Here is a 16,612-nt window from a genome sequence, read left to right on the forward strand (position 1 = left end):
AGGAGAAGTTTACACATGAACTTGACTCCGGCATGCCAGAAAACATCCCGTTTCTGAAGAACCGCACGGAACTGGGACATGTTGGACGCGCGCTGGGTTCGAGTGCGCGCCCCGCGTGGGCTGTAGCGGCGCTGGCCAGCGTGCTGATCTTCACCACGGTAGTGGATGTCCTGGGGAATCTTCTCGTTATTATCGCTGTCTGTCGCAACAGGAAACTGAGAAACCCCGGTAAGTATGACAAGTTCTTCTGACATTTGATCCATCTTCTCATGGTTTTTGCAAAGTGACAACATTACTACTGTTTCTGTACTGAAAAAACACAAACGTTTCTTCACCAAACTTATTTGTATCACTCATAAAAGAAGGCGCGCTTTTCATGCGACCCATTTGGCGTGACAAATAATCCAAATCTGTCTGATTAAAAAAAAAGGCTTTAATTACACAGAGCAAGGACATGATCATCGTTCCTCGTTATTTGCATGCCCATACTATCTGTCCAAACAAACATACAACAGCATCGGAGACAAAAAATTGATTTTGCGAGATGGTTGAGGTGCGATGTAACCCCGTGAGTAAGCCCTCATGCCCAGCGCTGTCCTGAATCAGCCCTCATGCCCAGCGCTGTCCTGGAATCAGCCCTCATGCCCAGCGCTGTCCTGGAATCAGGAATTACCTGACCCTTATATGTATTTATTTAACAGATGTGTTTACCCATAGCAACGTGTGTGTGTGTGTGTGAGTGTGTGTGTGTGTGTGTGTGTGTGTGTGTGTGTCTGCATGTGTGTCAGAGAGTCTGTGTGTCAGTGCATGTGAGGGTCTCTGCGTGTGTGTGCATGCATATGAGAGAGTATGTGTGTATGTGTGTCTGTCTGTGTATCTGTACAGAGTCTCATTATGTAAGGTAGGTTCTATGTCTGTTCTCTGTCTTTGTTATGTGCTTGCTGCAATACCCCTGTGTGTGTGTGTGTGTGTGTGTGTGTGTGTGTGCATGTTTCTGAATATCTGTTGTGTTCGTAGGGATTACCCCTCTGGCTCCCTCGTTCGACCGCGTGTACCAGGCTTCAAAGCCTACGCCGTTCAAGAAAGACGCCCGCCTGTCTGCTTCAAAGAGCGACAAGCATTGCAACATCACATTGTTGTCTGATAGACAATTCCTCTGCATCCCTATGGCATGTATATCTAGGAGCCAGCTCTCTCTCTCTCTCTGTGCTTGGCTGTCATTGGCCTCCACTGATACAGTGAGGGCCAACGTGTGTCATAAGACTGATAATGTGTTTTCGTCCTAATCTGTGACTGCTACAGCACATTTCCCCCTAATCTTGTTACAGCCTTGGCAGTATATTTCCCTTGTTGAAGTCGAGTTCACTTTTCCTGTTTTTGATATTTTGCTGTATATGAATATATGTTATCATGAAGTTTAGACAAAAGTGTGTGTGTCTGTGTGTGTGTGTGTGTGTGTGTGTCTGTGTGTGTGTCTATGTGTGTGTCTGTCTGTGTGTGTGTGTGTGTGTGTGTGTGTGTGTGTGTGTGTGTGTGTGTGCGCACACAGTCAAATTTACTTCAAAAGCCACGTCGCCAAAAATTGCTTTGCCACTCTATGAGACTGAATAATCAAAGGACTGAATATTTGCCATGAAGGAAATTGCAGAAAGTTAAAAAAAAAACTTCCTCGTTTGGCTTCGGCCAATCATCAGTTTTAATAAAAGACCTTCCAAAGATCCATACCGCCCCTCTGTGAAAAAAGTCTATCACCCCTCTTTGGAAATGCCCTATTTCATTAAGTTTCAAACTTCTCTAAGGGACATCTGTCAGATGTTGGATAACCATGGCTAATCCTGCAGTAGGACCACCACTCTGAGGTCTGCATACATGATCTGAAGTGTCCTTTGACTGTTGGTCCCGGGGTTACATAAGCACCCAGTGGGTTGGAGGGTGAACAGCGGGTGAGGAGTTTGCCAGATGAGACTGACTGACTGCCCTTGAGCAGTCTCACGGTATAGAGGAGGAGATGAGACGCCCTTGAGCTGTCTCACGGTATAGAGGGGGAGATGAGACGCCCTTGAGCTGTCTCACGGTATAGAGGAGGAGATGAGACGCCCTTGAGCTGTCTCACGGTATAGAGGAGGAGATGAGACGCCCTTGAGCTGTCTCACGGTATAGAGGAGGAGATGAGACGCCCTTGAGCTGTCTCACGTATAGAGAGGAGATGAGACACCCTTGAGCTGTCTCACGGTATAGAGGAGGAGATGAGACGCCCTTGAGCTGTCTCACGGTATAGAGGGGGGAGGTGCCAACGCACTGCTCATGATTACCAGGTCAGAACACAGAGATGAGAGTACAGAGAGAGAGACAGGCATAGTTCAGGAAAAAAGGAGAGAGGGAGAGATTGAGAGGGAGAGAGGGAGCGAGAGATTACAGCCCTTACAGGGACCACTGCAGAAGAGGGGGGGAGATGCAACAAGAGTTGAGGAACAGATTAGTTTGAGGAGCTTTAACAGATGATTTTGCTCAGTGGGGTGAAATTTAAAGAGTTACTAAAGTTATCGTCACTTACACAATATATACTCCCTTAGCATGGAGGTGTTGGATCACTTTCAAAATACATGTATCTCTATTTCTTCTCTCTATTCCAGTAACAGTTTACTTCCAGGTTCTCTTAACTAACCATAAATAAACCGGAGGGCTCACCAGAGGCAAAGAGTAGTTGCATTCTCTCTCTCTTTCCCCTCTCCCCCTCTTGCCCCCCCTCCCTCTCTTTCTTCTCCCCTCCTCTCTCTCTCCCTTTCCTCTCTTCCCTCTCTCTCCCTCTCTTTCCCCATCTTTCTCCCCTTCTCTCTCCCTCTCTTTCATCTCTCCCTCTCTTTCCTCTCTCCCCTTCGCTATCCCTCTCTTTCCTCTCCTTTCCTCTCTCCCCCTCTCTCCCTGTCTTTCCCCATCTCTCTCCCCTTCTCTCTCCCTCTCTTTCCTCTCTCCCTCTCTTTCATCTCTCCCTCTCTTTCCTCTCTCCCTTCTCTTTCCCCATCTCTCTCCCCTTTCCCCACTCTCTCGCCCTCCTCCTCTCACTTCCCATCTCTCTCCCCTCATCTCTCCCCTATCTTTCCCATCTCTCCCCCCTATCTCTCCCTCTCTTTCCTCGCTCGCGCCCCTTTCTCCCCCCCCCCCTCTCTCCCTCTCTTCTATTTTTACCCCTTTCCCTCCTCTCTCTCCTCTGACTAAGCTGCAGCCTCTCACATGTCAGACGCTCTGAGTTGTAGTTGACATGTGTGTCCATTGACAGCTCAGTGTGTGTACCGGAGCCTCAGTGTGTGTGTGTGTGTACCGGAGCAGTGGGAAGCAAGGTGTAGACAAAAGGGGTGTCTGAGAGAGACAAAAAAACCCACAATGGAAGGAGGGAGGGAGGCGAACAAAAACAATGTGACAGGAGAGAATCAGTGCCCGTCCGACTGAATACAAATCTTTGCACAGCACACAGAAACACACCGAAAGTCTCCATTAGGGTTGATTCATGTCTGAAAACACAGAAACACTCAATTAAACACAAAAAATGAAAGACGTGACAAAAACCCACAACCTTTGTTCATTTTAAGTTAGCATTTTCAGCTACACTGAGCCTTTAGCCGCATCCTTCAGGCCACAGAGCAGAGATGCATCAGGTTCTAATATAAATGCCAAGTTAGCAATTCACCATCTCATTACATTATAACTTAGTATTTAATTTCCCTTACCTGATGATAAGTTTGATTAGACATATATAATAAAGACATGCAATGAAATAAAATAGATTTAGATTTATAGAATAGATTTTTTTACCTTTAGCTGTGAGCAATAAGGTCTGATCTGACTGGACTTTCCCCTGTTGCGATTTCAACGTAGATGCTGTATTTTGACACAACTAGAAATAGCCTTTTTAGCATGTCATCATTGAATGTGGAAAATCCATTAGAATGGATGATAATTTGTCTGAGATCATTTCAGGAGAACAATACCCAATATCTCTCTGTGTGTGTGTGTGTGTGTGTGTGTTGCACTCTCTCTCTTTCTCTTTGTGTGTGTGCTCAACACATGAGATAGTTTTGGATGTAGAACCTTGGGAGGCAGTGGAGTTGACAGGTCTGTATTGAGTTGTTTTGACCACACCTCAGTAGTCAGGGAAACATGAAAAGCCCTTTTGCACAGAGGCCGTCCATCGCCAGGTGCCCGTCACTTTGTGTGTTTTCTTCCAGGAGTGCACCACCAGAATGGGTCCGAGCTTGTTCTGTTAAGAGTACAGTGAAATAGTTTGCTTTGAGAACCCCTGATGTGCTTTACCTCCTACAACTGACTGGAGCCTGCGTCACCCTGATGAAGTCCATAGCGTAATTTAAATGGTTCCAAAAGGGAGAAAAGCTGCATCAAATACAAGCTGAATTCCTTTCCCTATCCATTATAAATGCGCTGTGATCATTTCAAGGGGAGGGGGGCTTACGTAACAATCTCCCCCAGATCCAGGGGCACTTTGGGTGAAGGTAGGGGGGTTGAACGCTGGCTTCTGCTTTGAAGTACAATACACGCCGGAGTGTGTCTGAAATCAACTGAGGGGAGCCTTGCAAGCCCCCATCCTGTTCGTTTTTCTTCTTTTCTTCTTTCCTGCCCGTCATAAATCTGTGTCTAACAGCGTGACATAAATCTCACCCCTGTCACAAAGCTAATGGCCGCTGCTGCCCATGACGCTGCAAATGAGGTGGATGCAAATGCTTTTAAAATATGTAAGATGAATTAGAGGAATGAGTGTAACGATTGAGTTTCTTTTGTTCTTTTATTCCCCCCTTTCTTTTCTTTAAGGAATTAAGAACTTCAAAAGTTGTTCTTGTACTGTGAGGCTGAACTGTGGTGATGCGTGTTCATTGTTCAGCATGTTATTACTGTTACCTCAATCCCATATGGTAAGGCTAACACCAGGGGCGAATTTAGGTTCCCACTTTTGGGGGGGGCTAAGCCCCTAGATAAAACCTAATATTATTCCTGTGACCCAGCAAAACTAGGGGGTTTGGGGGCATGGCCCCCCATAAGACATTTTTGAACAGTCGCTCCCAGTCTATTTACTAGACGTTATCACCGTCTGTCTGCACGCTCGCAAGGCTCGCTCACTCACGACCAAACAGAGCCGTGCGCTTGACACCACAGTCTCAAACAGGCGGGATTCCTGTGCTACTTTATTTCTAACTCTAAAAATTAAACAAAATAAGTTCACTAAATCGGTTGATCGGTGTGAATTTGACGATCTCAAAATCAAAAATATATATATTTTTTGTTTTTGGGGGGACTAAGGAAACTTTTGGGGGGTCTCCAGTAGAATTCAGCTAATTGCTCGTCACGGTCCTCTAGCTGACCGTTCACTGTGGTGAAAAAAAACTCCGATGTTCGAACCCACGAAGGGATGTATTTTGAACGCAAATATCAACAACCTGTTGTGAAACTGAAACCGAATCGCGGACAATTAAAGTTGTCCTCGATGCAGAACTTGACCAAAAAAAGTGTAATGGATTGTAATCAAGGACTACGCCATTAACCGAAAGTGAACTGTAGGATGCGTCTGGTCTCGGATATTCTGTAAATGCAGTCCATATCTGATTAGAGCTGAATCAGAGAAGATGGGAGAGACAGGGAGAACAGAGACTTGTTGCTGATCAGATGAGCAGACTTGTTCACCATTTCATTACCATTATTGACTTAAATCACATCACTTTGACATCTCAAGGTCTCTGATTCCCATCAATATTCCTGTCGTTTCCCATCGGGGATCTAACCCTGTAGATTATACTCGGGGTAAATGCGATTAGCGTGCATTGACTACTGAGCTATTCACTCAGGAGACCACCCGAAAAAGTGCAAAACACTGCAGTACAACCTCTTTCAAAAATTGTAATGAAATCACATTTTAATAATTGATCTTGTGAAATGTAGTAATACATTTAGTATCTGATCATAAAACCATTACCTGAGGTGCATTACATGCCTCATAGTCTGACACTTTGAACAAAATATTTTTGTCACACATTATTTTACAGTAAACAATATTTGCTAGTATGTTAAAATAGTTCTACTCCCTGTGAGAACTGTTATTGTGCCATCATTACTTTCACAATTCAGTTACAGATCGATTTCAAGTGTTACAATGTATTTAAAACAATGGTAATGATCCTTCAGGCGTGAGTACAGATTATTGTTCTATGCTCGATTGGTGCTATCGAGTGCTCAGATTTTTGAAAACATGCAGTGGTTAATTCCCCCATGGTCAACATAATCCACAAACTTAATCCAACCTAGTTTTTACACTAAAGAGATCCCACACATCTGCAGAACCTAGTGTCTTGTTTTTGGGTGTCTCTCCGGCATCTGTCCTAGAATGTGGCTGTGACCCCTCCATGTATGTGGGGTGCCCAGATGTACTATTCTCGGACACAAGGCAGGGATGGCTCCGTCCCAATCCATTACAAATTGTAGCCCCATAATTGATCCTCTCTCACTGGTGGAGTTTCTGCACTGATCCCTTTTTGTTAAGGTTATCCAGCCCTGTAAGAGACAGGGAGCATGGGCCGCTGAGGTTATCCAGCGCTGTAAGAGACAGGGCATGGGCCGCTGGTGGATTTCCAATACTTCTGGTGGACTGACGAAATACTGAAGGACAAAAAGACACACTGAAAATGAAAGATTATACAGCTTAGCAAAGACATGTCGGCTGGTGATGAATATGGGATATTCTGACACACTCCACCGTTAAAGGTGCGGTCTAATTCTAATCCAATTTACTTTTTGTCACATTCGGTGAATTGCTCCTCTCGGTCCTCTGGCTGCCCATGGTGAGTGTGTGTGTGCTCCAAAAAACCGTCCACTGTCCTGGCTCTGTAAATGGGAATTAACTTAATGGCTTGGACTGAGCCATAAACAATTCCAGTCAATCAACATGTTGCTTCAGGAACACAGAAGGTAAAAGTGCAATTTGATTGGCTGCTGAGCTCAAATATTAACAATCATTCAGCAGAATCGCGGCTGGTTCCTTTAAGGCGTGTGCTGTCAATGGGACTGGTCAGTCACGAGTAGCAGATGCCCAAGGGAAGACAACAAGGAAGACGACAAGTTTGTGCTGTTAGGCTCCCTGGCCCAAGGAGTAGATTCAGCACGCTTCATAAACACAGTGTTTGTATTTATGTAAGGCAGATCAATACTGAGTCAAGGCTTGTTTCTGATAGAAGAGTCATTTTGCTGTAACAAATGGAATTGCCTCTCTCTCTCTCTCTCTCTCTCTCTCTCTCTTAATCAACAAACCACTCACAGTACATACAAATAATGTTTCACTGCATTTGCTCCCAGTGGGGTTCTAAACTCATATTACTTCTCTGGCAACCTTTCTTGATTTATATTTATTTAATCATATGACAAATGCTTTTATTCCAGTGTGGCTGAGAGTGAGGGCTAGTTCAGATCAGACAGACAGACACTGCCAGAGAGAGACATGTCGTACTGACAGACACTGCGAGAGACATGTCGTACTGAACAAAAATGAGGATTAGGCTGATAGAAATAACGACAGTAAAAACATGGTGCTTGTTAGTTATTTTTAATGATATTAAGGACTTATTTGCAGATCACTGTACTGAGTGGCTCAAACCCATTATGAGGGACCTGAAAGAGCGATGCCATTTCACAGACCAACTCACACAGACAGTTTAATCACTGACCTCAGTGATCTCAATGCATTAAAATAATCTGCTTTTGTATACAACAGAAAGAGTGAAGTTATACAGTGTCACCCTGCTACACTTGCATATATAGTTACATATACAGATTGTTGTGATGAATGGATTCTTTGTGCATGCTTGCATGGGGCATTGCATCCGTGTCAAAGTAAACCGCTGTTTTCCTCCACTGACAAGCTCGTAATGTAATTATTAGTGTCCATACAGAGATAGACCTGTGTCTGTTTACCTCAATAACGGTTTGTCATTTTCTCTACAGAACTATAAACAGAAACCTAAACTACAGAAATTGTGGAAAGAGAAAGAGTCATTTTCTGGCATTGAAGTAAACAGACACAGACCCACCTCTGTAGGGATCCTTTCCATGTTGCCAAACACTTCTAATAACATTATGAGCCTGTCAGTGGCCAAAACAAGCGGTTTACTGTGAAGCAGATCCTTGTCCCAATGGGATTACATTGTACAGCCGCTTTGCGGTCGCCAGTCATACCGTCCTAACTCAATACTGTGGCGATTTCAGTTGTTCATTGTCCTTATTAAAAGTTTGGACCCAAACAGATCTTAAAAAAAAGGGCCCAGCTTGAAATATCCCAAAGTTTCCCTCTCTCTCTCTCCTGTGTCTCTCTCTAACTACACTGATTATCTCTGTCTGTTCTGTGCCCTTTCCTAGGTAATGTGTTTGTGGTGAGTCTGGCGTTTGCCGATCTGGTGGTAGCCTTCTACCCTTACCCGCTGGTGCTGTACGCCCTCTTCCATGACGGCTGGGCGCTGGGCGACACGCAGTGCAAGGTAAGAGGATTCCTTTGTGTGGCGACGCATCAACGACCTACATACAACAAAGCTCACAATTTCAATAAACTTGACTAAAACATTATAAATAAGACCATATCAAACAACAAAAATACAAGGTACTTTTGAGCCTTACGTCTCCTACAAGAAGGCTGGCAGGAACTCAGGCTATGTAAGATGAACAACACATCAACATATCTGTCACAGCAAAGGAAAACTAAAATAGATTATGCATTCATAAACAGCATTGTCTTCTTCAGTTTCATTTGATCCAAGTGTTCCATCTAACAATGCCTGTCCTTTCTGATATCACAGCAGGTAGACTTCACCCAGTCGTTACTTTCTACAGTATCTAGATCTAAGTCATGCTGTCCTTTCTAATATAGCAGCACATTCACCATCTATCCCATGGCTGTCCTTTCTATTTGCACTGCAGCCTGATCCACCCCTGACTGTCCATTCTAAAAGTACATCAGCTCAGTCCAATCCCTGAACCTGTACTGTGGTTATCTTTCTCATGGTAGTGCACCAGATAGATAAACCCAGCCTGTCCTGTCCTGTCCCTCAGGTGAGCGGCTTCCTGATGGGGCTGAGCGTGATCGGCTCCATCTTCAACATCACGGCCATCGCCATCAACCGCTACTGCTACATCTGCCACAGCTTTGCCTACGGCCGCGTGTTCAGCTTCCGGAACACGCTGCTCCTGGTGGGGCTGGTGTGGGCGCTGACCGTGGTGGCCATCCTGCCCAACTTCTTCGTGGGTTCCCTGCAGTACGACCCGCGCGTCTACTCCTGCACCTTCGCCCAGACGGCCAGCTCCTCCTACACCATCGCCGTGGTGGTGGTGCACTTCCTGGTACCCATCGGCGTGGTAACCTTCTGCTACCTGCGCATCTGGATCCTGGTGATCCAGGTGCGGCGGAAGGTGAAGAGCAGCGAGCGGCCACGCCTGCGCCCCAGCGACGTGCGCAACTTCATCACCATGTTCGTGGTGTTCGTGCTCTTTGCCATCTGCTGGGCGCCGCTCAACCTGATCGGGCTGGTGGTGGCCATCGACCCGCACCGCATGGCGCCCCAGATCCCCGAGTGGCTCTTCGTGGTCAGCTACTTCATGGCGTACTTTAACAGCTGCCTCAACGCCGTCATCTACGGCCTGCTCAACCGCAACTTCCGCAGGGAGTACATGCGTATCGTCTCGTCCGTGTGGATGCCACGCCTCTTCGTTACAGAGACCTCGAGGGGAGCCACGGACGGCGTGAGGAGCAGGCCTTCACCTGTCATCAACAACGAGTGAGGTGAATTATGGGAAATGTAGGAACTTCATGAGACTGGAAGAAAACTAATGATGGACTAATCAGGACATAAAACAACCTGACCGAAACTGTTATATTTGTGAATATTGCCCCAGATTCAAATTACCAGGTGCCTGCTTGATTTCTCTAGCACGGATGAAGCATCTTTTTTATGTTCTTCAATTTTACTGTACTTACATTAGAGTATCCGTTTATGGCAAACAACTTAACACAATTTAGGTGCTGGCGTCAAACTTGTGACTTCGTAGATATCTTAGTAATCTTGACTGGAAATACATAATGGACAGTTAACAGAAAACAGATGGAGATAATTGATATACATTCTTTCAAATGCATATGCACTGCCTTAAGTCCAGTCTTGTATATCATCAGTCTCTGGTGTCAACTGTGTTTGTTATACCTGACCATGTAAAAGTGCCAAACCCTCTACTCCGACACCAAATAATGGTCTCTTAAACATGTGAACCCGTGTAAGTGTTCTGTATTTGTCGACAGGCACACCCAGACCAACATACTGTCTTTTTCTAGGGCACATTTGTTACCCTTTCCCCATTTGTGGCACCAGTAAAGATGAGGCGACGCCAAATTTCAGTACATTTTCCCACGCACGCAGGTAGCGTTAGCTGGTTAAGATGTCTCACAGACTCAGATCATTATGTTGAGTCTAACAATAATGTCCTGTCGAACTCTAACTAACAACATCAACCGAATTATTCTAATTTGAGAAATGTTACGTGCACAACCCCACTGTTTGACAGAGAGATGTGGCCATGTTCACACAGTATTTTGAATGAATAATTACATTTGAAGAATTTGATTTAATAATTTGCCAGAGGCAATGCATTGTTTGCAGTGCATCATATCAGTGTTCATTATGTGTAATTAATAATGAGCTGGGTTATTTCCAGGACATCTGGCTTTAGTCCTTGTTTAGATGGGAATCAATTACTACAAGGTCATCCTACATTTCAGTTAGTTGAAGAGAATTCTCAAAAATGCGAATCCTGTCCTCACAAAAAGAGAGACTTGAGCCTGTTTTTTCCATTCCCTTGAGACATTCTCCATTCCCAATTATTTGTATTTGTTGACTCACTCTTGGTCATATATTTGCTCTTTGCAAAAGGTATAATTCCTCAAACAGAGAATGTCTTGGAAATGAGAAACAAAGAGAGAGAGAAGAAGAGGTCATTGTCAAACAATGATTTTGTAATGATTTGGCAGGTCATCAGATTTGGCACCAGATGAATTAGAGCTGAACACCTGGTCACTCTTTATAGACGATTGATAACATCTGTCCCTCAAAACCCTTGAGTACAGTGAAGGAACAATAAAGACACCATGTAATATTGAGCAAGGTTAGGACAGAAATTACTCTTTTGCTAATTTGACTCACAAATTACTGATGACAGGGTCTAGTAGGACTGACACTGACGGAACACCTCCCTCAAGGATCATGATAGATATTCACAGGGGGAAAAGGACGAGGGGAGGTGGAAATTCCCGGCTGGTTTTTCACATCAGGCTCATTGCTCATCAGAATGTTCACAGACGACCGCAGTTAACACTGAGGAAGTGCTTCAAGTGAAGGACAGGAAATGTTTTTTTCAAAGAGTACTACATGCCTATAAAAGTCAAATTATACAGAGCGTAATTAAACTCTTCAATTCAAAAGTCAAACAGAATGCAGTATTTCAGCATGTGTTTACAGTGTATGTTTGTTAACGTACTTACTGATACTAGTACTACATACTAGTTTGCTTCGCATTCAGATGAATGTTACCCTTGCATAAATAACTGAGGGTAATACATTAGACTGCATACACATACATTAGACTACATACACACACATTAGACTACATACACATACTTTAGACTGCATACACACACATTAGACTACACACACATACATTAGACTACATACACATACATTACACTACATACACATACATTAGACTACATACACATCCAGATATGCATCTATTCATGTAACTGCCCCAGACATTTGCCCCATCTGCCCCAGACATACAGGTACTAGTAGTCTTACATGGACTCAGTATTAAAAACTCATGCCTCAGGGACCCTGGGGGGTCCAATCAACCAAAACGTTCAGAGGTGGTTAAATAAAGGTTGCCCTAATATTTGTGCACAATGACACTACACAATGATATTTGGAGTGTGACTAGGAGGAATCAGCGATTGTGTGATGTTTCCATTTCCGTTTCAATATGTAAGCATTTAATAATGCTAGCGGATGAAGCTCTCCTGCTCTGCTCTGGAATATTGAAGATCAGTATTATTGGCGATTTCAGCGTGTTACATCAGAGGACAATGGGAATGTGCATGGCTGTAAAAATGGCTTTTATTCTAGAAATCCAGGCCCAGAACAGGCAGGAAGAATCAAACAGCTGATTACGTAATACAGAATGGCATTTGTTTTGGTTTGGGGGCAGGAGGTTCATTTCAGTATAATTCAGTGGTAGTTTGTCAGTCGCCACTGGATTCAATATTCTTCTTGCACAGGCATGCTGTCCATATTTTTCACGCTCTCTACCAATCAAACCTCAGTGTTTACTATTTTCATGTCAAGCCTCAATTAAACAGTGAAACATCATTGGTGTGAATTAGTTCTTTATAGGAAAAGATATTTTTTGCAAGGTAAAGCTGCTGAAGAATTAAAATGTCTTCTTCTTCTTCTTTTTCTTCTTCTTCTTCGTATTATTATGGTTGTTATAGCACACTATCACTGTACCAGGAGTAATAGGCATTTCCAAAAGCCGTCAGCCGTTGTGTGTACAGAGGTCAACTAGACCATGTGGGAGTTAAAGAAATGATGACAGAAATTGAACATGTTGTGGGCTCCTCTTGGCTTGTCTGTTGTATGCAGTCGACTAGACTGATGTGGATCTAAGCCTTGGCTTGTCTGTTGTATGCAGTCGACTAGACTGATGTGGATCTGAGCCTGGCTCATGTTTGGCGCGGTGTTCATATGAGGGCGGCCCACATAACGCGTAGTCTCTAAAATAACCAGGCCAGCGCTAGTTGGAGTTCCGCCTCGTCTCTGCGTGCGAAACAGGAAGTGATCGGGGGAGTGAAGGCTGCCGGCCCCGCTGTGGAATCCTGGGAAATCCTCTGAATGTGATGGCGTTGCAGGAAATGACTCATTCATGTATACTAATTCAAGTTAAAGTCGCCTACTATGGCAAGGGCCATGCCTCAGTTGCTCCAAAAGGAACTGCTTTAATTGCGTCAGGAAATGATGTAATACTAACGCATACTGGTAGGTGGCGAGCATTTCATCTATCCAATATTTCCTTCTATTAAAATATTTCATGAAAAAAAAAATATGTATTTTCTGAGGTTAGGACCAAGAGCTTTTTGAAGTAGTTATCAAAGCCCTGTAGTGCATGTTTCAACCACTACACTTTCACTCAGTATCTCTGAAGATTAAAAAAGTAGATTTATACAAAGCATTACTGAAAAGATGAGAGAAAGTCAGACAGATCTTCACAGAGACAGACGGAATGCTTTGTGTAGGTTGAGAGAAAATTAAAATTAAAGGTAAAAGTGTCAAAAGTTAAAGGTAAGGTGGCCGGGAAATTAAATGTATAGATCGGCAATGGGACACAAAATACATAAACAATGCATAAGGATTTGAGGTGATTGGGCCACCCACCCCCACACCACTGCTTTGATAGTTAGACAGGCACTCTCAACGGCAAACAATTAGTCACCACACATCAGAGGAGGCCACAGCCTACATCATGCCCTCCCCGGAGGCTAAACCCACACATGTCAAGACAAGTTAGTCTACCTGCGCATTTCTACTTCCATCTGACATCAACAGGCCACCCCAAACTCCCTCAGCCCAGTGTCAGAACGCAACTCTGGTAACCGTCATACATCGAGAATCATTCTGCTGTTGCCTCCCTCTGAGATGGACGGCAAAACAACCGTCCATCTTCTGTAATCAGAGAAACACTTACCCCAGTCTTTGACAGCTTGTCTTCACTTCACCTCAAATACTGGGACCAAGACATGGCTTTAGGATGGCAGCCCATAGTTACCTTGGCTAAGTGCCCCATCTCCCCTCCATTCGTGTTTTTGGCATCTAGTTCTGCAACACACACACACACACACACACACACACACACTCACACTCACACTCACACACACACACACACACACACACACACACACTCACACTCACACTCACACTCACACTCACACACACACACACACACACACACACACACACACACACTCACACTCACACTCACACACACACACACACACACACACACACACACACTCTCACACACACACACACACACACACTCCACCCTCCTGAGACACAGATACTTCACAGGTGTCAGGTGTGACTGTGATAACCTCTGTGTATCTCAGCGATCCCCCTGTCAATTCTTTCTGTGCTGGTATTGCCAAAATCATCTTCTGTCATCCAAAAACCACTCACCCACATCTTTACCCACAAACCCGTGCTCCAAGAAATTGCATCAACATGGCATCCCACATTTTGAGTCTGCTATATGCGCACCTGTCCCTGCTAACTAGTTCAACAGCGTGTGTTTCCGATTTCATCAGTGCTACACCTTGCAATCCCCACTCTGTAAATAGACGTAAATAACCGTAAACAATCTAATAAGCTATAAGTAATAACTTATCTATGTCTCCAAAATTAATCTGTCATGTCTTTTTGGGACTGGACTGCAAAACTGCCAGTCATCTAGTGTCATCAAAAAAGCTGTCAGCCCCTACCTCCACCTCCCAGTCACCACTCCAGATCTCAGGTTCAAGAGATGACAGGTCCCCTATCACTCTGTAGGTTTCATTGCCATTTCATTGCACAGTAGTTGTAAAGTACTTTCACTGCACGGCTCCTGTGGAGTGGGGGTGTGAGCCTGGTTTTGGCAGGTGCCTGTGCATCTCTCCAGACCTTTCGCACCCTGTGACTTTTAGAGGTTCACAGCTGCTTTCATATTTCCCTGTGTCTGACAACATGCATGGCTGTCTGATGTCATCATAGCAGCAGCATTCATCACCTGCTTCGTGACTGACCCACTGTCTGTCACTATGCCATGTCCAGGTGGAGACTGAGACACACACAGCTCATCACCTTCACCTCTTTATCAGCACTTCTTGTTTGCCCTGTAGGGGAAAAGGGGACTGAATTAACACCACACTGTGCCACCTTCCACATAGTTCAGTCCCTGGGCTCTGTCAAACACCTACAGACAGTCTTATTGTTTTGGCTCTATATAATATATATATATAAACTGTACAAACAATTGTACCTCGAGTGTTGGTTATTGTTAGGATTAACGTTATGGTAATGAGGGAGCAGAGAGTTAAACAGCCGTTAATCACTGCTAATTAAGTTGATACACTATGCTTACTGTAATAGTGCAGTTATGACAAAGCAATGGCTATTTAGTGCCCTAAAGGACATTAAGCCCTTATATGGATATTATGTGATGACTATCACTGCTCCCGTTGGGATGTACAGCTTCCTCCTCAGGAGGCGCGACATGAACACGGACAGATTGGCACTGCCAGCCTCCTCCTCCTCCTCCTCCTTCTCCTGCTGCCCCTGGCCTCCGTGTTTTTGGTCCAGCCTGAAAGGGCTCTGTGCTCTCTGTGCTCTCTGTGCTCTCTGTGCTCCCTGTGCTCTCTGTGCTCTCTGCTCTCCCTGTGCTCTCTGTTATCTGTGCTCTCTCTGCTCTCTGTGCTCTCTGCTCTCTCTGTGCTCTCTGCTCCCTGTGCTCTCTGCTCTCCCTGCTCTCTGTGCTCTCTCTGCTCTCTCTGCTCTCTGTGCTCGCTGCTCTCTGTGCTCTCTGCTCCCTGTGCTCTCTCTGCTCTCTGTGCTCTCTGTTATCTGTGCTCTCTGCTCTCTCTGCTCTCTGTGCTCTCTCTGCTCCCTGTGCTCTCTGCTCTCTCTGCTCTCTGTTATCTGTGCTCTCTGCTCTCTCTGCTCTCTGTGCTCTCTCTGTTATCTGTGCTCTCTGTGCTCTCTGTGCTCTCTGTGCTCTCTGCTCCCTGCTCTCTGCTCTCTCTGCTCTCTGTGCTCTCTGTGCTCTCTCTGCGCTCTCTGTGCTCTCTCTGCTCTCTCTACTCTCTGTGCTCTCTGTTATCTGTGCTCTCTCTGCTCTCTGCTCCCTGCGCTCTCTGTGCTCTCTGTGCTCCCACAGTTCATGAAGTGAGGAGCCAGCTGAACCTCAGGCTGATTCCTCTCTCACACCTCCTGGCTCAGTTTCTCTCTTACTGAGTCTCTCCCTACATGTTCCACCCTCTCCCCTGTCTCCACCCTCTCCCCTGTCTCCCCTGTCTCCACCCTCTCCCCTGTCTCCACCCTCTCCCCTGTCTCCCCTGTCTCCACCCTCTCCCCTGTCTCCGCAGTCCATGTTCCCCCTCAGCATTATCCTAAATTTCCTAAATCTATCTATCTATCTTTCTCCCTCTCTCTCTCTCTCCCTCTCTTACTCTCGATCTATCTATCTATCTATCTTTCTATCTATCTATATATCTCTCTCTCCCACTCTTACTCTCTATCTATCTATCTATCTATCTATCTATCTCTCTCTCACTCACTCTCTCCCTCTCTTACACTCTTTCTCTCTCTATCTATCTATCTATCTATCTATCTATCTATCTATCTATTTATCTCTTCCACTCCTCTGTAGTCTTCTCTCCTCTCTTCTCTGTCCTCCCCTCTTTTCTCCATTTCTCAGGTTGGTGCAGATGACGTGAGAGCTCGTC

The 16,612-nt window shown here is 45.0% G+C and overlaps 1 protein-coding gene across 1 annotated transcript; it reads left to right on the forward strand.

Annotated features, from left to right (window-relative positions):
• Positions 1 to 32: 32 nt before the first annotated feature.
• LOC105890457 (melatonin receptor type 1B-B) lies at positions 33 to 10,950 on the forward strand. The gene is made up of 3 exons (XM_012816481.3): positions 33 to 228; positions 8,407 to 8,525; positions 9,094 to 10,950. The coding sequence occupies exons 1-3, from the start codon at positions 33 to 35 to the stop codon at positions 9,817 to 9,819; spliced, it is 1,041 nt and encodes a 346-aa protein (XP_012671935.1). The 3' UTR covers positions 9,820 to 10,950.
• The last annotated feature ends 5,662 nt before the right edge of the window (positions 10,951 to 16,612 follow it).

Source organism: Clupea harengus, chromosome 8 (assembly GCF_900700415.2).
Source record: "Clupea harengus chromosome 8, Ch_v2.0.2, whole genome shotgun sequence".
Lineage (NCBI taxonomy): Eukaryota > Metazoa > Chordata > Actinopteri > Clupeiformes > Clupeidae > Clupea > Clupea harengus.